This window comes from Protomyctophum bolini (assembly GCF_963924005.1).
Source record: "Protomyctophum bolini genome assembly, chromosome: 5".
Classification (NCBI taxonomy): domain Eukaryota; kingdom Metazoa; phylum Chordata; class Actinopteri; order Myctophiformes; family Myctophidae; genus Protomyctophum; species Protomyctophum bolini.
In genome coordinates this window covers 16,874,868-16,896,179 of record NC_137866.1, presented here as the reverse complement: position 1 = coordinate 16,896,179, position 21,312 = coordinate 16,874,868, and the positions used below count along the sequence as shown (strand labels likewise).

The window sequence follows — 21,312 nt, the reverse complement described above, 5'->3', positions numbered from 1 at the left end:
GTTGGTGTGTTTGTCCTGTCAACGGTAACACTACATTTTGTCTATGCAGTCGACACTTGCTTTGGCGTTGTTTTTCTCATGCCAATAAAGCTCCTTTAAATTGATTTGAATGGTCAGTGTTAGTGATGTGAATTATGGATAAATTCATGAATTATCGATCAATAACCTGTTAGTTGATAAGCAGCGCTTTAAAAATTGTTTTATTATTTTGGGAAGATTAGACGTTTTCCGCTCTCTTTCTTACATTTTTATCCCAAGATTTTGCCCAGTGTCAATTATCTAATGTAATCCTGGACGCTACACTTCCTCTGCCAACCTGGGGGTTGGCAGAGACTCCTTCAATGCATGAGGAGTCCAAGCTGCTTCCTTTCATCTGACAGGGGAGAGTTTCCCCGGCCAGACGTAGCGCATGGAAGGAACTCGTTATTCCGACCAGTTCCTTTCCCCTCCTTCAGGCGCCCCGGCTGGCCAGGGGGAGGCAGTTTAGAGACCAGGATTACTGCATGTTTTTTGTGAGGGTACCTACCCTAGGGGACACGGGGAGAACATGCAAACTCTCAATAGTTAAATTATTGTTAAACATATGCTTTAATTTACAAGAAGTCTACACAATTAGAAAATGTAGAAGAATTGTTTTTGCCTGTTATCTCTGGTACCACATCAATAGCCTACGCCCTACAGCAATGAATGGTGGACAAAATCTTATCCAACGGTTTTGTTTTGTGTCTGAGAGGCTCAAATCTCATTAAATGTATAAATAAATAATGGACCTTGATATGAAAAGGGTGAAAACCAAAAGGGCGGCTATTTGCAGTCTAGGGCTACTTTTTGGAAATCCACAGTAAGTGGTTTTAAATCTTGTCCCAGGTCAGCCGTAACTGACTGAGAGATGGTGTGTGTGTGTGTGTGTGTGTGTGTGTGTGTGTGTGTGTAGACTCTGCTCCCCTTTCCACACCGCAGGGGGTTAAAAATGGCAGATGTTTGGCTGGACCCACAAACGTGTGTGTGTGTGTGTGTGTGTGTGTGTGTGCGCGCGCGTGCGTGCGTGTGTTGTCTGTGTGCGTGTGTGCACGTGCAGACAATGGGGGGAAGCTCCCCAGACCATCAACAGCAGGAAGGCGATTGAGGGTATCAGATGTCAGCAGACACAGCTCTGTGTGTGTGTGTGTGTGTGTGTGTGTGTGTGTGTGTGTGTGTGTGTGTGTGTGTGTGTGTGTGTGCGCTCGCGCATTTTTAGAATCGTGAAAAGAACAGTTTTTTGGGACGTGCGAGGTTTCCACCTGACAATGTAGTGGTGAATGCAACTGCCATTATTGGTCCCATGGGGGGATTCAGTTGTCATGGCGTTAACGTTGGTTAGAAACACAGGACACATACAGAAATAGAGAGATTGATTGATTGATTGAATACTTAATAGTCAGTGATCAAAACAGCCAGAGGTAGGCCTATTGTCATCGACGCATTAAGAACAAATGAGGCCGACTCTGCAAATGGCTAAATCAGGGGTCCGCTCGTAAGTCCGACATCCCGTCATACCGACCTCGTGTCTTCGTGTGCGGTTAGGGATAGTAATGGTAATGGGGTGAGTCGGAACAACGGCACCATCGGAACAATGACACCCTACCCCCTTCAGACACTTTCAAGATTAAGAGAAATATCTGAAAACCACAAGGAGCCCCTTTCCCTCCCCCCCACCCCAGGGGGATCCCCCTGGGGGTCCCTACCCACATGTCGAGAACCACTGTACTGGAGCAAGCGTATAGCATCAGGTAACGGAGCTCAGGAATTCTACTTATCTGTACTTATCCCGGCCTCAGGTAACAGTGTGAGGCCCAGTCTGAGGTCAAAAGGTCACTGCCGGCCAATAAGGAGAGCAGCTTTAGTGTGGGAAGGGATCTAGAGAAAGATATGACCTTCGACCTCTACCTGCCAACAACACTCCTCCACCTATAGCCTATAGCGGGAGTCTCCCTCTCTTTTTAAATCTTCAAGCAAGGCTTGTTGTGAGATCAGCTGTTTTCACAGTTTTGTGTCTCTTTCTTTTTATTAACTATATTCCATGTGTTGCAATAAACGTTTAATCTACTTTGCCGTGAGTGTTCCTGACTGAAGTGCTGTTTTGCTTCAGTGATTGGACAGCTGCCAGTCCCACAGTGTTTACACAAACACTGTCATTGTCACTGTATAGAGGTCAACGTGAGCGAGGCACACTTGACGAAGGTTTTCCTGTGGCCTTGCAAATGTCCCAACCTCTGCTCATAGCCTCATACTAGCCCAAATAACCGAATGACGCCTCCTTTTGCTGGGTAAATAAATACATTCACCTGCCCTTGTGGTCTTCTGATAGATGTTCTTTCAGAACATTTTGAAAGATCCCAGTGATTCATATATTTTAATGGATGGTGTCATTGGCACATTTTGGTGGCAGAGTCGTAGAATGAGAATTTTACCATGTTTGTTCTAAATTTGGGTTCAGCAGATCATGGTTGCTCCCTCTAGTGTTGTGGCTGTGGCTCTAGTCAGATATGATGGTATTGTCTTGAGGGCATTGCCCCTTTACCTATCTTAAATGCCAATCCCATTTGTATTTGCTTCTTAACCCTGTCTTCTACCGTGAGCCGTCCTAGACTAGCAAAGTGCTATCCCCACGATTGATGGAGAGCTACGAATGCAGTAAATGTTCAATACAACCAATGCATTGATATTAACAATGCCATGCCCCAAAGGGTCCATAGGTGTCTGCTTTTTAATCATTTTACACGGTTTCGGAAATACAAGGTTTCCACCTGATACCTACTATATTCTACATGGCAGCTTTGCCAGCTTGTTAAAGTGAATCCAGCTCCATTTGTCCTTGCTCCGTTTCTCTCCTATGCACCTTGCAGTGACTCTATAACACCTCACCCTTCCAGGTTGATCTGTTTTTTTACGGTGATGAAATTATAAACAACACCAACGCAATGTCTTTGGGGGAGAAGCTGCAATTGGGAGAAGAGTGAAGTTGTGCATGTCAAAACACTGTGGTTGTGTTGGTGCTGTAGCCTTGTGAAGGATTCAGTGAGCAGATGGCCTCATGAATCTGCAACAACAATATGGCCTCACAGTGTTTCTGACCCGGATTTCTCTCTCTCTCTCACTCTGAATGTGTAAACGCTACAGCAGAGAGAGAGAGTGCAGGCTTCCAAAGACCAATGTAGAAAATGCAAGCTCTGCTGTAATTCTCCCCCAAACTAAAATGAAATGGCATACGTTTATATGAGGGAAATCGTAGTATAGGCAAACATTCAGCAGAGAAAACAAAACAAAACAAATGCAGATCTACAAGAGCTTGTAGATAGAGGGTAAAAAAAAGGGTTTAAGTTGTTAGGGAATTATGATTTATGCTTTCTGGTTTTACCAGATGTGATTGTGTTGTGGTTATGGTGTGAAAAAACATTAAGTTGTGCATGTTTTGAACAGTGGCAGTGGCTCAGGGGTAGAGTGCCCGGTAGAGCGGCCGGATGGGAACCGGAAGATTCCCAGTTCGATCCCGGGCTGCCCCAGAGTTAGTGTCGAAGTGTCCTTGAGCAAGAACCCCTAATCGCTCCAGATACCTTATGCAGGTGGTGCCTTGCATGGTTACCTCTGCCATCGGTGTGTGAATGTGTGTGTGAATGGGTGAATGTAATGCACAATCTATGTCATCATTTATTTAACTCACAACCATGATCACATGGTTTGGAGCACAGATTCATAAAAGTATACAATACATTACACGATATACATAGACATAATATGTCTATGTATATCGTGTAATGTATTGTATACTTTTATGAATACTGTACGAATAGGGAAAGCCTTCCGATATTATCGGAAGGCTTTCCTTTTCGTACAGTGGAAGAACATTTTTCAGGAAAACACCCAATTTATAGATTACTTTTAGTTTTTCAGATTTTAGTAATTCATTAATTTAAACATAGAAGGATAAAAAAAATCTATTGGCAGGTATTTTTTGCCTGAAATTCATAATGTGCATTACATTCACATGGATTGTGTGTGTGTGTGTGTGTGTGTGTGTGTGTGTGTGTGTGTGTGTGTGTGTGTGTGGGGGGGGGGGGGGGGGGGGGGTCGGACGGGCTAATACACAACAATGTGAGTCATGACGCCACACAATTATGCCCCCCCCCCACTTTTGACGTCCTGACGGCGCCCCTGCCACTAGGTGGGTTGTGTAGTTCTCTAGACCTTGTATAATTGTAAGGGCCGCTGGCTGCTGTTATACAGCCTGTTGGGGAGTCTGGGTGATAAGATCTGATCTGAGTCCAGGGTCTCATCAGTCTGATCAGCACAGAGTCGCAGCAGGGCTGCTCAGTGCTGTTTGCAGTCATGTCGCCTCGCCCCATGCTGCATGCCGTGTACACTTTACCGCAGGGGTCTTCAATGTGTTTCAGGGCAAGGACCCCCTAGTGGAGAGAGAGAGAGAGATGAAGCAGAACCCCAAATAAAGGAACTACAACATGCATTTTAAAACTTTTTTAAAATATTTAATATCATATTGTTTATGTCCCTCAAACGTATTTCTATTATGGTTTGAGCCTAAATCACCTCTCTGATATAACCAGTCCATGTCATTCCTCTCTCTCTCTTCTAAAGCAGTTTATGCTGCAGTATACCTGTGCTGATGTGGTGGGGGCGCTGTGTATACAACTTATTTTCTCGGCCACACCGTCATCCCAGCTACTTATAATCTTTGACTCATTATACTAAGGCCTACTCTCCCACAGTCTCCAAAGACGAAACGTTAATTTGGAACTGAAGAGGGGGAGGGATTATACAAAGTATAGGGAGATACCTATGACATCACGAGTAGAACCAAATCAGTTGGCCTGTTTTGAGACCACTGTACATAAATACCCAAATATGATGAGAAGCCTGTTGGTTCAAAAATGGGTATTTGTGGGGATAGAAGACACGTAGGAGAGGCAAATGGGAAAAGTGGGAAAAGTTTAATGTCATGTTGTAGGACCTATGATTGTCACGAAGGATGTTGTGACTGCCCTGGTCGCGTGGTTGTGTCGTGTAGCGTTGTCGTGAGGATGTGGGTCAGAACACATAACTCTTTGGGGACATGTCATGTCATGCGTGTCTCTTGTCTCTACACAGCTGCATATGAGCTGCTATTTATAGTCCCCACACTCTGAATGACACGGTGACGCTCTCACACACGCTGTGTATTATGATGGCTGGCCACAACATGATCTTTTACATTGCTGTTCACACAAATTTAATAATTGAGAAGCGTTAATCAGACATGCAAAAGTGTAGCTTTTCGGCGAAAATCGCCGTTTTTATCCCAAATATAGGACCTGTGTGATTCATGCAAATCCGTTAAAAAAATGTTTGGGGGGTGTGAGGGGGTCTGTGGGTGGGGGTGGAGCCCGAGCTCGCTGCCCGGAGAATTATCTGACGGACTACTCTCGTGAGTCACTAATGATTCTGAGCGATATTTCTGCTTGCATCTGGGCGGCATGATGTGCGCCGCCGCTGGTCGCTCCGCGGAAAAAAACCCTGTTTGTGTGGACTCGGCAGGAATTTTGACACACTGTCTGTGACTCGCCAGTCGATCCATTAGTTTAGCTGCTACAGTTAGCATTAGCAACGTTAGCACTTTGCGTTATACTGTCTGTGGTGTGGACACGCCGGCGTCAGTTTCTCGCGCTGTGTGTGTGTGTGTGTGTGTGTGTCTGTCTGTGTGCTCGTGTGTGTGCATGCATGCGTATGAGTAAATAAATAAAGCACGCGCGTGTGCGTGTGTGTGTGTGTGTGTGTGTGTGTGTGCGCGTGCGTGCGTGTGAGTAAATAAATAAAACGCTTGATACATACAACTGGTAGTCCTACATCCCCCCCCCCCCCCGCCAGGGCTTATACTAAATGGATATATTAAAAACGAAAACATGCAGCTCAACTGTTGAATAAGGAGAGGATGTTACTCTACATGTCTTAAATTGACTAAGGCTAAAATAATGAAGTAAACTGACCCTGTTGACTAAACCATCCCAAAACATTTTATTTGTATTATAATTCATTATTTTGCCAGTGAATATAATTTTCTATTTTACATGATGTGAAGAGTGTAACTGTAAGGGATTTTGAGATGGGAGTGTGAGTGCTGGACCAGTTTCTTTCTTTAAATCAAACCTGTGTGAAGTGACCCTTATCATCATACATCATCCATTCATTGTCATTTTTGTGACAATGAATGTGTGGGATTGTGTAGGACAAAAATAGCCGATATATGACAATTCATTCATTGTCAATGGCATTTAGGACACAAATCTACTGAATATAGGAGGGGCTAGTGCTCCTCGAGGGGCTAGTGCTCCTGTTGGAGTAAATTAATTGTTCTATGACTATCAGGACATGAATGTTAACATCTTGCTCAATACTGACTAGATTTGTACTGATTTAGTAAATAATCATCTGTCATTTTTGAGTGGTGCAGCCACTCAACCACACTATAGACAGCTACAGTATGTGTGTGTGGCTGTGTCCCTGTGTCTGTCCCTGGCTGGGTCCCTGTGTCCCTGGCGGTGTCCCTGTGTCACTGTGTCATTGGGTCTGTCCCTGGGTCATTGGGTCTGTCCCTGGCTGTCCCTGTGTCACTAGGTCTGTCCCTGGCTGTCCCTGTGTCACTAGGTCTGTCCCTGGCTGTCCCTGTGTCACTGGGTCTGTCCCTGGCTGTCCCTGGCTGTGTCCCTGTGTCACTGGGTCTGTCCCTGGCTGTGTCCCTGGCTGTGTCACTGGGTCTGTCCCTGGCTGTCCCTGTGTCACTGGGTCTGTCCCTCGCTGTCCCTGTGTCACTGGGTCTGTCCCTGGCTGTGTCCCTGTGTCACTGGGTCTGTCCCTGGCTGTCCCTGGCTGTGTCCCTGGCTGTGTCCCTGTGTCACTGGGTCTGTCCCTGGCTGTCCCTGTGTCACTGGGTCTGTCCCTGGCTGTCCCTGTGTCACTGGGTCTGTCCCTGGATGTGTCCCTGGCTGTGTCACTGGGTCTGTCCCTGGCTGTCCCTGTGTCACTGGGTCTGTCCCTGGCTGTCCCTGTGTCACTGGGTCTGTCCCTGGATGTGTCCCTGCCTGTGTCACTGGGTCTGTCCCTGGCTGTCCCTGTGTCACTGGGTCTGTCCCTGGATGTGTCCCTGGCTGTGTCCCTGTGTCACTGGGTCTGTCCCTGGGTCACTGGGTCTGTCCCTGGATGTGTCCCTGGCTGTCCCTGTGTCACTGGGTCTGTCCCTGGCTGTGTCCCTGGGTCCCTGGCTGTGTCCGAGCACGAAACATAGCGTTATAGCATTTGTTCACCACCAAGTGTCACTGTTGCACAGCCTAACACACAGACACACAGGCCGGGAGGAGGGCTAGTACAGTACAGTGTAGTTAGTATATACTGTCCCCCATGACACCCTCCCCCCCCCCCCCCCCCCCCCAAAGTGGGTTTAGTACCGATAAACGCTTAAAAGATTTGCGCCGCGGCTTTGCCCGCGGCACAGCGTTGGCCCAGCACACTGTCACCTTTTTCACCTTGGGCCTGTTTGCATGCCTGGTTAATGTTTTTAAATATGTGGCCTGTGTGTGTAGACGGCAGAACAAATTATTTTGAATAGGAGTGATTGAAAGGTTTATCCTATATTCTAAACCACCCCCCCCCCCCCCCCACCTTTGAACTGTTGAATCTTAACTGTGTGTGTGTGTGTGTGTGTGTGTGTGTGTGTGTGTGTGTGTGTGTGTGTGTGTGTGTGTCATGATGCATGCATGAGTGCACAGAGTTTGTGGTGACTGGTGACGCAGCATTCCAGTGACAACCTACATAGACTTGTGTGTCAATGACGTCAGAGGAGCTCGCCTTATCCTTTTAGCAGCACTACGTTCAATAACACACACGCGTACACACACACACACACACACACACACACACACACACACACACACAAGATAAAAGTGGAGGTAAAAGCAGGAACATGGCAGGCCGGGGCGTTGGAGTGTAGAGCCGCGCATGAAGCCATTCAGCCACACGGCTCCCTGGTGTTTGTGTCGTCGTCGGATGTGTGTGTCTGTCTGCTACGGAGCTCGTTTTTAGCTTAAAGCAGGCCGAGTGAATGTGCATCGCTTGTTCTGAGCAGGATGTGAGAGGACCGTTTTCCTCCTCCTCCATATACCTCGTCACTCTCCTCTTGTCTCTATTGAGGGGCCTATAAACAGCTATAGTGTGGATTCTGTCTGAACACAAACATTAAATGCCTTTGACAATGAATGGAGGATTTACGTCATATGTGTCTGAGCAAATTGGCATATGCATGTCGGTGGGAACCCTTGGGCCAATAAGGGACCACCATTCTTGATGATAAATGGTGCATTTATATAGCGCCTTTATCCAAGGCACTTTACACAGATTGTGCATTACATTCACCCATGCAAGGCACCAAGCTGCACATTGGGAGCAATTAGGGGTTCAGTGTCTTGCTCAGAGGCTCAATATTGCACTGATTGATTGCTACATAGGCCTAGAAATTGTGTTAAATATTTTTGGAAAAGTTTTGGAAATTCCTTGGTAATAATGTTTGGGAGACCTGGCTGGCTGTGGTACTACCGTGAGAATGTGTAGCTGAAGCAGCCAATTGAAACAATGACTGACACTCAGTCCAGTGACTCATCAATGGCTTCATTCATTTTTTCAGCGCATGTTAGCCTAAACTCTCGTACAGTGCTGCTGAAAGGCAGCAGCAATAAGTCATCTTTGTAAAGGGAAAGTTGTAGGGCATGTTGAGTATTATGCCAGAATACAAGAGCATGTAATGTCAAGACAAATGTGTCTTTACCCACCAGAAAATGGCCTGGCTTGTTTTGACGGTGGGAATAATCTTTTTTTTAAATACATTTTAAGTGCACAGTGTTGGTAAAGTTACTCAAAAATGGTAAGTAACAAGTAATATGACCTATTACTAGACTTTCAAGGCAACTCCATCCCAACCCAGTCTACCATATAAATAAACACTCAAGTCCACATTACCACCAAGGCTCGTGAAAATAGTAACTAGTTACAGTACATTTAAAAAATAGTAAATGTAATATTACTCAAATTGTGAAAGTAATTAGTTATATTACTAGTTACTGGAAAAGGGTAATGGTATTAGGCCTACTTTAAGTAGTAAGTTACTATAGGTACTTTCCAACACTCTGAGTGCAGAGGTTTCATTGTCAAGTTGATGTCTTATGGATTCCATCCAAGTCGACTGGTCCACAAATGAACACGATGCATTGTGATCAGCACGTTGTGAGCGTGGAGATTTGCTTGTAGGCTATTTCTGAAAGATATTTGGGATGGAATGTTTTTTTCTGTAGTGTCTGTATTTAAATCGATTATTTGTCAAAGTTGATTAAATCTATTAGTTTCAATAACTGTTGCCTGCTCTGACTGCAACTGGAACCCTATATTGAGCTCATTCCAACTCTCTTGTTTCTTACGTGCGTGCGTGCGCAGTTACGATATTGATGCAGGCAAAGTTATTTCAATTTTCTTTTCTCAAAGTAGGAAACGTGCCCTCCAGTCGATCTGCTGATACTGAACAAGCCAAGCATGAGAATGTTTTGTCTCACGGTTTCACATCGTGCATTTAGGTTTGAACACTAAAGCAGTGGTTCCCCTAGGGGTCCCTTAGGGGTTCCCCAGCTAAATGATAGTTAAGAACCAAATGAACCCTTATGAGTTTGTAGAAATGGAACTCCGTACACTGTGAGAGTGTACACTCTCAGAGTTAAATTATCTTTGATTTAACAATATACATTGGGGTCTCAGCAACAGAAATGCCATTAAATGAGGGACCATTTCATGTCAAGGTTAAAATGATCCCAAAGATTATTATGCATTTAGCCGCCGACCCCCACCTGAAAATATGTTGTTCCAGGGACCCCCCAGAAGCAAATATATTAATTAAAAACTCTTTGCTGTTTCTCAGCAAAAAGTTTATAATAATGGTTAAAGTGGTTAAAAGCTAAGGTGACACATGCATTCCAGATCTTTATGGGTTAAAAGCTAACATGCTCATGCTGATTCTGAGGTCACAAGTGCTTGAGTACCAAGCAAGATGTCTGTATTTGACCTTGTGGGTCAACAGCAGTGTTCTATCTGGGGTCTTTCTGGGTCTTCAATGTCTTTCTGGCCAAGGACCCCTTATCAGAGAGAGATGAAGCAGGGACCCCCTTAGCTGAGAGAGAGATGAAGCAGGGACCCCTTAGCTGAGAGAGATGAAGCAGGTACCCACTTATCTGAGAGAGAGATGAAGCAGGGACCCCTTATCAGAGAGAGATGAAGCAGGGACCCCTTAGCTGAGAGAGAGCTGAAGCAGGGACCCCTTATCAGAGAGAGATGAAGCAGGGACCCCTTAGCTGAGAGAGATGAAGCAGGGACCCCCTTAGCTGAGAGAGAGATGAAGCAGGCATCCCATTAGCTGAGAGAGAGATGAAGCAGGGACCCCCCACACTACATGTTGTATAAAATTGTGTTTCAGATTAAACCTGTCATAAATACCCTCGTAGACTTGTTTGACAGAACTATCATCAGTGTTGTGGAAATTCATGTTTGTTTGTCACAGACATCATATTAGGAATAGGAATAGTAGGGTTCATGTAGTTAAAGCGGGGTCTGTGGGATGCAAGCCACGTTCAACCGTATCAACCTCACCTCTCATTTTACTACCTTCTTCACTGTGTGCGTGTGTGTGCGTGTGTTTGCGTGCGTGCATGTGTGTGTTTACGTTTTGAGCTTGTAGAACTGCTACTTTCGTGTGCCGCTGTTACGTTGTAGTAGAAGTACAAGAAGGGCGTTAATTTATGAAGAAAACACAAAAACACACAGTTAGAATATGGAGAAGGGGATATTTCCAAAATTATACTGTATGCCAAAACCCCCACGTCAAAACTGTTGGTACACACACACTGTAGGAAGGGGAGAATCACAAAGACGCAAAACGATATTTTACTGTATATCTGATTGACTTTCAATACCACTACTAATCGATTGGTTTCTCCAGATCGGGTAAATTGCCAATCACCGATCGAGTCATTTGGAGTGAATATCGGCCGATCACCGATCGGTGGCCGATCGACCGGAGCACCTCTAGCTATGATATACGCTAAGCTAGAGGTCCCAGACATATAGTAGTGGTGTGGTGCGTCGTAGGCCTTGAGCATTGTTTGATATGCGCTAGACTAGAAGTCCCAGAGCTCCAAACAGTTTGAGAAGCGGTGCTTTACAGAACCAGACGGATTAGTGTTAATGAGGAAGCTGGCGTTGGTTCAGTTGTCTCTCTGCTATGGAAGAGGTATGTGTGTGAGTGTGAGTGTGAGTGTGTGTGTGTGTGTGTGTGTGAGTGTGTGTGTGTGTGTGAGAGAGACTGTGTGAGTGTGTGAGTGTGAGTGTGAGAGTGTGTGTGTGTGTGTGAGTGAGTGAGTGAGGTGAGGACTGGCCTGGAATAACAAGTCCTTTCCCTGCTTAGCACACAGCAGCATTAGAATGCAAGCACGCACACACACCCTTTTCTAGAACTGTTCTAGATTCTTGGAACCTTGGTATGCTTTGGGGTGTGCATGCTTATCCGACACATCAAAAGTCTGACATGCACAAATCACCCGTTGGTCTGACATGCGTTGCGTCGTGCTTGCGGTTAGGCTTAGGTTAGGTGATTGATTAGGGGCTGAATGGTTAGACAGCAGGAGTACTCAAGGTTCGATTCCAGTTCTGACCAGAAATGTGTTTAATATGAGCGGTAGAATTGTCCATTTCACAGGGGAAATTCAATCCACAATGGCAGTTGCAGTTTTTGAGGGGCGCTAGCCCCTCCTATGCCTTGTGTGTGCGTGTGTACCCCGATGATTTAAAAAAAAAAAAGTGAGTGATTGGCCGGAATGTGATAATGTGCCTTCACATGAGTGTGATTTTCTTTTTCTTTATGCAAATTCTTCGTTTTTTTTGTTCCAGTTCCTAAACAACTTTTATAATTCTGAACGATTGATTGATTGATTGATTGATTGATTGAAATTTGTATTCACAGTTTGTAGAATGTGTACAGTTCAAACGATCATATAGGTCAATGCAAAAACCAGAAAGAAGCTCTAAGAGTTGTTTATTATATATTCTAACTTTTTGCGTTCACACGGGCAGATACAAAGATACAGACTACCATTCATTTTCAATGGACATGAAGATACATCCGACGTTTGTAGCTGCTGCAAAATCTACAACAGCTACAAAGAGGTTGAGTTGGCTTCAACTTCAGCTACAAATACGAGTGTAGCTTTACATATTTGTATGTTTTGCATCTGCCAGTGCGAACAAACGCAGCATTAGAAGCAAGTTGCAAGCCCTTCTCTCGGATATGATTTTACTGCCCTTGCAGGATCGAGGTAATTTCTTTTGTAAATGTATGTTATTTGTCATCTGATCTGTGCATTTTGTTTTGTTTATAAAGTACAAAAGGCAAACAGAAATGTAATGTTTATTTAGCCTATATGCACCAAAAACGCAATTACATCACTAATGTGTTTTGTATGACAAGTTTGTAAGACAGTAATTATCAAGTAAAACAATGTTGACAGCCCTAGTTGTTGACGAATGTGGAGACTATAGGCATGAAGCATGTTGCTGCTTCCTCCACGGTGATGCATAGCTAGCTAAACAAAGCTAGTGTTTGCTTCTCATCATCAGGTGTGTTTGTAGTAGCTTCAGGGCTCTGCTGCAGAAGATTGCAGAGACTAAAGACGAACTCTTCAAAGTCACAGAGAAACAACAAAATGCACGCGCACGCACAAATGCAAACGCACACACACACACACACACACACATCACCATATATAACATACACCATCTGCTGTTAGAAATAGTTATATGGAGGGAAGGGTAGCTTAAGGTGATTTTGCAGTCTCTTGGTGTACAACTGGTTGTGGAACAAATAGTAGCATTTTTTATACAGTATGTAAATAATAAAGGCACTGTTTCCATGTCTGCTTATTATAAGTGCTTTGTTCTTTGGGAGTTCACTTGTAAATATTGGTAGTTGTGGGTTGCTTTTTTGGGGGCTTGTTTCTAATGTGCGGTTGCTTATTTGTGCTCGTTTCTAAAGTGCGGTTGCTCATTTGGCTTTATTTCCTGATGTTGTTTAGGCCAGTTGTTCTCAAACAATGTGATCTATGAGGCGTGTTGTGCTTCATGGCACATTTTGAGCTTGCAGATCTACTACTTTTGATGCTTTAGACTCAGAGCAAAGCTGTGGTATGATCAAGTAGGGCATTACTTTACGGAGACAAAAAACAAACACAAAAGTTCCAACGTGGAGATAGACAGCAGCAACTTCCCTCAGACAGAGATTGTAATGCTTACAGGTATGCCATTCTTTATGTTCACTGAAACATTGATGGAGCAGTAATGTGATCTGTGTGTGTGTGTGTGTGTGTGTGTGTGTGTGTGTGTGTGTGTGTGTGTGTGTGTGTGTGTGTGTCTCTCTGGCCTACTTTGATTCACACTGTGTGTGTACACCTTACGCTACCTTATATTACACTAAACGCTATGGTTACCTCCACATGAGCACACCTGACTGTACGCAATTACTCTGTTACACCGCATAAGCATGAGTGCACGGGACACATACGTACACTGTTGATTTTGACAGCATTTACGCAAGAAATTACGCAGTTTTAGTCATAGTCTTTTGAATAAAAATCCATTTTAATCAAAAAAATGTAACCATCTGAAAGGTTTTAGTTTTAGTCTCGTTTCAGTCGACTAAATATAATAAGATTAATTTATAGTCGACTAAATCTATTGCGACGACTAAAATGTACTTTGGCGGGCCTTGATGGCATTATACTGGCTGCTTTTTTTACTTTGCTGAAGTGGAGTGGATGGCACTCGCGCGCATGTCTAAACACGTGTGATGATGTCATGTCATGTCGTGTGTGTGTGTATGTCTATGGGTGCACGCGCACAACTTTTGCTCCAGTCACAGATGGGTTACAACTCCCATCAGCCATCTGGTAGGTGTGGAAAAACTCTTCTCGTGTGTGTGTGTGTGTGTGTGTGTGTGTGTGTGTGTGTGTGTGTGTGTGTGTGTGTGTGTGTGTGTGTGTGTGTGCGTGCGTGCGTGCGTGCGTGCGTGCGTGCGTGCGTGCGTGTGTCACACACTCAAACAATGGCATCCCGTCAGCATTGTCTGCTGGGGGGTGCAGGCAGCACCCTTCTGTCGCTCGCCAGGGTCCTACAGTTTGTTGCTGTCGCTGTACTTTTAATTATTATTACAAACCACACACTGCCCATGCAACAGGTTGTGTGGGCTTGTAGATCTGATCAAGATAATATTTGGTACATTTTTACGTCTGTCGGTGGATTAGAATTTAAAAGTAGCCGATCTACAAACCCGAAGCGTGTCGCTTTGCGCAGCGTTTCGAGCTTGTAGATCTGCTACTTTTGATGCTTTTGTGTGACACTGTAGTGTGATCAAGTAGGCCACAAAAAGTTATGATATGGCGATAAGAGGTACAAGTAACGATGATGAATACATAAATAAATAAAGTAAATGTTGAATACAGGACTTGTACTTGTAACAGAATATTTCCTGTATTGTGGTGTTGTTACTAAGTAAAAAGTCTCAGTAGTTCTTTTGTCCGTACTACAAAGCAGCACACCGCCACAGTCCGCTAATCATTAACTCCAATGAGGGATCAGTGTGCGGATCGTTAACCCAGCAATTAACATTTTTTAACACTAGTCCACCTTTTGTGTGTGTGTGTGTGTGTGTGTGTGTGTGTGTGTGTGTGTTCTCTCTCTCGAGGGCAGCAGTCTGCTGTGCCAGACAGTGATGTCACTAGCACCATTTCTATTTCCTGTTCGATGATATCATTAGGTGGTCCCCATGCAGCTAAATGATGGAGGAACCAAAATGGGCCCTTATAGATCTTTATCTCTTGAGAGCGTAAAATGAAACCAAAAAGTAATTTTGCACTCTCAAGAGTTCAATCATTGTTAAACACCTGCATTACTTAATTTACAAGACGTCTGACTCTACACAATAGAGAATGTAGAATAATTATTATTTTGATCAATGTTAGCCTGTTATCTCTCTTATGGTAGCCACTTCAATACAGCATGGAATTGTGGATAAAATCGTATTCAACGACAACAAAATAGTTAGACAGGCTAAATGTCATTGTGTTTAATACTGTCATTGAAAACCACTGGTCTAGGGGGTTTTAATGTGGCTTTAAGTGGTTACGATATCACAGCGTAAAGTGATAGACATGACATTAGACTGGGAGTGTGTTTACAGTACAGTACAGTGTGCCAGCTGATAAACCAGCCACCGCTGTATTCAGGGGTCATCAATGTGAATGTGTCCGTGGCACAAGACTCCATTACTGAATGTCAAGTCTCTTCAGAATATGTATGACACTTATTTACTATAAAAAGTGCTATGGCATATCCCATAGTCCAACTACTAGTAGTTCTTCTCAAACGTTTCATTTGCAAGGACCCCCTCAACTCTGAGAGTGTACAAATGGACTTGTAAGGGTCCCTTTTTGTTCCATTTGTACACTCTGAGTTACGGACCTGTTATGGTCATTCAGGGCGAGCACTTTATTTTGTGTTTCTGTTAATGTTATTGTTCTCATTTTGTATGTCTGTGGCAAAAATGGAATTTTAACAAAAATGTCCACCACAAGCCAGCATGGTGGCGTGCCGATGATCTCTGGCTATATCCATTACATCAATTACAGCTATCCAAAGTATAGTCCCTCTACCAAGCTCACAACTCTGTCTGTGAGCTTGTAGATTCCGATCCGTTGTTGTCGCTGGCGCGGCGACAACACAACAACCATCGTAATATGGATGCATAAATCGTGTGTTATTAACGTTCGCGGAGGAACGATTGCAAGATCGTCGGAAACGATGCGTAATTCTAACTTTGTTTTCCCTCTTTTGTTTTGTGTGCAGGTACGACCCGGGCTCCGCGAGACGGAGAGGTTCCGGGGGTGGATTACAACTTCCTGTCTGTGGAAGGATTTCTAGAGCTGGAGGAGAGAGGAACGCTGCTGGAGATAGGAACTTATGAAGGTGAGTCATCGGCAAGTCATAATCCAGGCATTTAGAAGACGCTCTTTATAAGCCAGAGCGATTTACTGTAAGCGAGGTAAACTCGACAGTGATCTAGGATCGTGGGTAAATTGGTCACCAGTCGACTGATTTCAGTGATTTGGGTTCTATAGCAGTGAGCGCCTCTTCTATGGAAGCGTGTCACTCACTGAAAATATGCCATCTATCTCTAGCCTACAAACTTGTAAGCTTGGAGAGCGCCTATTTAGTGTTTCTTACATTTTTATCCCACAATTTTGCAACCCAGGGGCCAGGGGGAGGCAGTATGGAGACCAGGATTACTGCATGTGATTTGTGAGGGTAACTACCCTAGGGGACACTCCACATAGAACGGCCCTTTTTACAACCCCACTTATGGGCACTGACGCAGAGGAGAGAACACACCCACAGTGTCTCCAGCGGGAATCAAACCCACGACCTTCTAGCCTGTGAGGGGACAGCACTCAGTCTGCGACACTGTGCGCCGTAGAGCGCCTATTTTTGAGGGGTGCTAGCCCCTCCAATGTCTATGGACTTTTTAAATATTTGTTTTGAGTATTAAGCATGACATCATGTGGCATTCATATGGACTTTTTTATATTTGTATAGAGCACTAAATGTGATGTCTTGTGGCAGACACTTTAAAGGTTTTATGACATTCATTTTCATTTATTTTTATTTTTTATTTTAGGTTTTATGACCTCAATTACACCCACACAACCTGGACTTTGAACATTCAGTGGATTGTCTGTGGTCTTGGGTTTTCTCTGTGTGTTCTGAAGCTTTTTGAGCTGCAATGAAAATAGGCAAACAGGCCTCAACAGTGACATCTGCCTGCAAATTGTTATGTCATATATGGGATTTGTGGACTGACTTCTGTGACTCAGACCACAGAACATCTACTGAATGTTAAAAGTTCAGGTTATTTGGGTGCAATTGAGATCAGAAAACCTCAAAAGATTTTTTATGTCACGACCCCTTTAATATTTTTTGTTTAGAGTACGAAAGGAGTGAGGCGCCCCTCACTTCACACAAGTTATTAGCTAGTTCAAGACTAAAGGCTATTTGAAGTGGTCAAATCTTCCAGAAAACCCTAATGATAATATTAGGATGTGCATAAAAGCTTCCATCTTTAATCTCTCCACGTGGTTGGCAGACCGACTGTTTCACATGACCTGAGGTGCTTCTCTTTTTTACGCTTCCATTGAGGACAGCATGACGGCAGGCCGGATTGAGGTTACGTGGTGAGGCTTTAGTTTAGAGTGTGGATGCAGAGGGATTCAGGAGACAACAAGTCACCTCACATCTGCCCAATTCAATCTGATTGGAAGTGTGTGTGTGTATGTGTGTGTGTGTGTGTGTGGGGGGGGGGGGGATGGGTGCGTGCATACTTACTAGTGTACTTGCCAAATGTTCCAGCAAAATTACATTTTGAGAAATATACCTATATATATATATATTTGAGTAATTGCAATTCCTTGCAATTGGTGTTGCAAGGAAAACAAGCACTCGCAAAGGCTCGCATGTTTGTGTCCATGCGAGGCTGGCAGACAGAATGTCACTGTGTGTGTGTGTGTGTGTGTGGCTGGCACACGGCTGCCTTCCCTGCAGACAATGTCAAATACCTGACCACGGGCGCTATGCTCATCCCTGCCAACAGGAGGCAGCGTGACTCATATCACCACATGCAGTAAACATTCTCGGATGATTCCATCGGAACAGCTTGGATCACAGAACGCACTTTCAATTTACAGAGAATGTGTAAATGTTTGGATAGTTTTACCAATACATACTCGATGAGTCATGATGTAAAAGAGACCATTTTCAACCTCATCTTCATAAAGTTCACATTGTTGCTGTCGGGCAGAAACCTCTAATCCATATAGTACACCCTCCAAAAAGATTAGTACACCCCCCAAAACGACTTTTGTTCTATTGATTACTCACCCCACAGAGACTTGAATTCATGGATTTTCTTTTTTTGTTTTTGTCCCATTCCTGGGCTGTGCAATAAATAAATAAATAAAATGCCATAGCCTACCTAAATGTTTATGCCAAATACCTACGAATACGACTATTCACTCGTCCGTCTGTCTGTCTGTGACCACAAACACAACGTCATCACGTAGGGGTGTAACGATACAGTTAACTGCATCGATGCATAGATTTTAATTTCAACAATCGCAGCATATCGATATGCAAACGGCAACATATTGTTTGACTTTATCTTATTGAATCTCTTTGCATTGCAAATAATCAATTGTATCGATACTAAGTAGCCTACTTGTTTGTGTTGAATTTAGCAATTACATTGTATTTTGTCATACAACAGTGGTCTTAACAATTTGGGTGCCGGGGACATTTTTGTATCGATATGCTGCGATTGCTGATTTTTTTTTTAATCGATGCAGTTAACTGTATCGTTACACCCCTAAGTGATGACGTTGTGTTTGTGGTCGTCACTGGTTGACAGACAGACAGACAGACAGACAGACAGACAGACAGACAGACAGACAGACAGACAGACAAGGCTCAATCCACAGCGTAGAGAGATCATCACAAAAGCTGTGCATCGTTCCACGCCAGCTGCATTCTTACTATGCCACCATTTTGGGACACGTTGTGCTGCCTGCTTTATCTCTGTGTTTGAATATCTGCTTTATGTCTGTATATTATTATGATATCTGCTTCATGTCTTTATTTGATATCAGTTTTATGTGTTTATCGGTTTTATTTCTCTGTGGGTGAGATGATGAGCAGACTCCTCACAGATTCATACCCCCCTTCTCTCTCTCTCTCTCTCTCTCTCTCTCTCTCATCTTTCTCAAGCAAGCTAATGGCCCCCTCTCCCTCCTCTCTTCTTGTTGCCTAGGTAACTATTATGGGACCCCCAAGCCATGGCGTCATTACCAGCAGCCGGCTGCCGTCGGGACCTCAGTGACATCATCATCATCATCAGTGTGTGAGCAGCCCCCCGGCCCCCCACTCCCCCCACAGCGCCGCAGCAGCAACAACAACAACCACCACCCCCCCACAGCCCCCCCGCAGCGCACCAAGTCCTACAATGACATGCAACACGTTAGAGTAGCGCCCCCCACTGACGACGATGAGGACCAGCAGGCCACAGTGGAAATGAACAACAGTTTTACAGGTGAGAAAGAAAACTAAATATATCATCGTCGCGACCGATGATTTTTGGGCGTCACGGTGAAGTGACAATCTAAGGACTTTTAATACCAAAAGAGAGATGAAAAAAATACTGTATCAACACAGTAATCAACAAACTACAATATAAAAACTGGTCAAACATTGGCCATATTGTCAAATAATAATATGAGAATATTTTTGAAGAATACAAGCCTCACAATATTTATCTGTGGAATAGACTCAAACAAAATGCATAATGCCTCAACTCCTACATTCCTACATACAAAATAACAGATCTACAAACCCTTGACACGTCGCAGCAGGCACGCGTTGTGAGCTGGGAGATAAAAGTGTCCCTCTCCTGGTGTGTGTGTGTGTGTGTGTGTGTGTGTGTGTGTGTGTGTGTGTGTGTGTGTGTGTGTGTGTGTGTGTGTGTGTGTGTGTGTGTGTGTGTGTGTGTGTGTGTGTGTGTGTGTGTGTGTGTGTGTGTGTGTGTGTGTGTGTGTGTGTGTGTGTGTGTGTGTGTGTGTGTGTGTGCGTGAGCGCTCACAGTTACATCATGTTGTCTTTGTTATGATGATTATTTTTGTGAGGAGGGGCACTGTTGTTTTGAGAGATAGATAGGTTCAGTTTGATTTCTTGATTTTTATTTGGATCTCTTTTAGCCTTTCGGCTTCCAGAAATAAATTAAAACATTACAGAATTACATTACAGTTTAACCACTTGAACACCAGCATCCATTTCCTGGTGGGAACATTCACCCCCAAAAATAGCCGATCTACCATCTCACAAGACCCCCAAAAATAATCATATTTGAACTGGGGGCCACATTCACCCTGGAGAAAGAGGGTACACACACATGGATATGTATTACTGGATATGTAGTACTACATCTCTCTAGAACACTGTTTCCCAAAGTGGGTGGCGACCCATTTGTGGGTCACAGACCAGTTTTGTTGGAGTCACGACTCGAGTCAAAATCCCTTTCGTTTCCTACATTAAAATAAATCACACCCGTGTGAAGTGAGGGGCGCTCTTATCATTATACATCATCTCATGAACAACTAGATTTATGTGATTTTCTCGTCTACATATGACGTAAATGTTCCCTTCATTGTCAATGGCATTTAAAGTTTGTGTTGCCACAAATTCATGTCATATTTGACAGACATATGACCTAATTTCTCTTTTCATTCTCAATGGCAAATATGAGACTTATGGCGACAAAAGCTGTATATAGGACGGGCTAGCGCACCTCAAAAAAAACATTATTTCAAATGATTTTCCCCTCACACACCCCCCACAATAATAATCTAGATTGTTTTTTTTCCAGCATGCAACTAAGAGTAAAACCATAGCCATCAAGGCCTGTCAAAATACATTTTAGTCAACAAAATCAACTGTAGTAGACGCAAATCTAAATGGAAATTGTATTCAAAAGACTAATTCAAACTAAATCAAAGTTGGCTGTCAAAAATCAACAGTAGTTGCCAGACCCTAAAAGGCCTGTCTAGCCTTGTTTCTGTCTGTCTGTTCCTCACTCATTGGCTGCTCAGTGCTCACCAGTGTTTTAGTTCCTGTAATTAGTCGTTGGCTTATTAAATACTGTTTGTCCCTAGGCACTAACATAATTAGGTGGCATCTTTTTGTGCGTCCTCACCTTCATCTTCAGTGTTTACGCAATGTTTGTGTTTACACAAACACTCAAAACTTTCCATTCATTGTCAATGGCATTTAACATGATCCCGTAAATAAGCTTTAGTCTGACCCCCCCGGCCGAACCCGTAAGTTACGTGATAAGGGTCTTTATATTATTTAATCCATGTTTTGATCGGATCGAGTCGATAGCCGAGTGTCATTAGCATCCCGGTGTAAAGTGTGACACTGGACCGTGCCATCTTAAGTTGCCCGCGCATGCACGTACGTGTGTTCTATCATGTGCTGCTTTAAATGGCCTTCATCTCCAAATCAGCACAATGAATGTCGTTTCTGGTCAAAACAAGGTTTGTCAACGGCCGA

General features: G+C 43.9%; 1 protein-coding gene across 1 annotated transcript in view; it reads left to right on the top strand.

Annotated features, from left to right (window-relative positions):
* LOC308316096 (membrane-associated guanylate kinase, WW and PDZ domain-containing protein 1-like) overlaps positions 1-21,312 on the top strand; it is a 130,551-nt gene that overhangs the window by 53,351 nt on the left and 55,888 nt on the right. The window contains exons 4-5 of the mRNA XM_080764465.1: positions 16,009-16,128; positions 19,019-19,297. Coding sequence (XP_080620591.1) covers positions 16,009-16,128; positions 19,019-19,297 — 399 coding nt within the window. The remainder of the gene's footprint in view (positions 1-16,008; positions 16,129-19,018; positions 19,298-21,312) is intronic.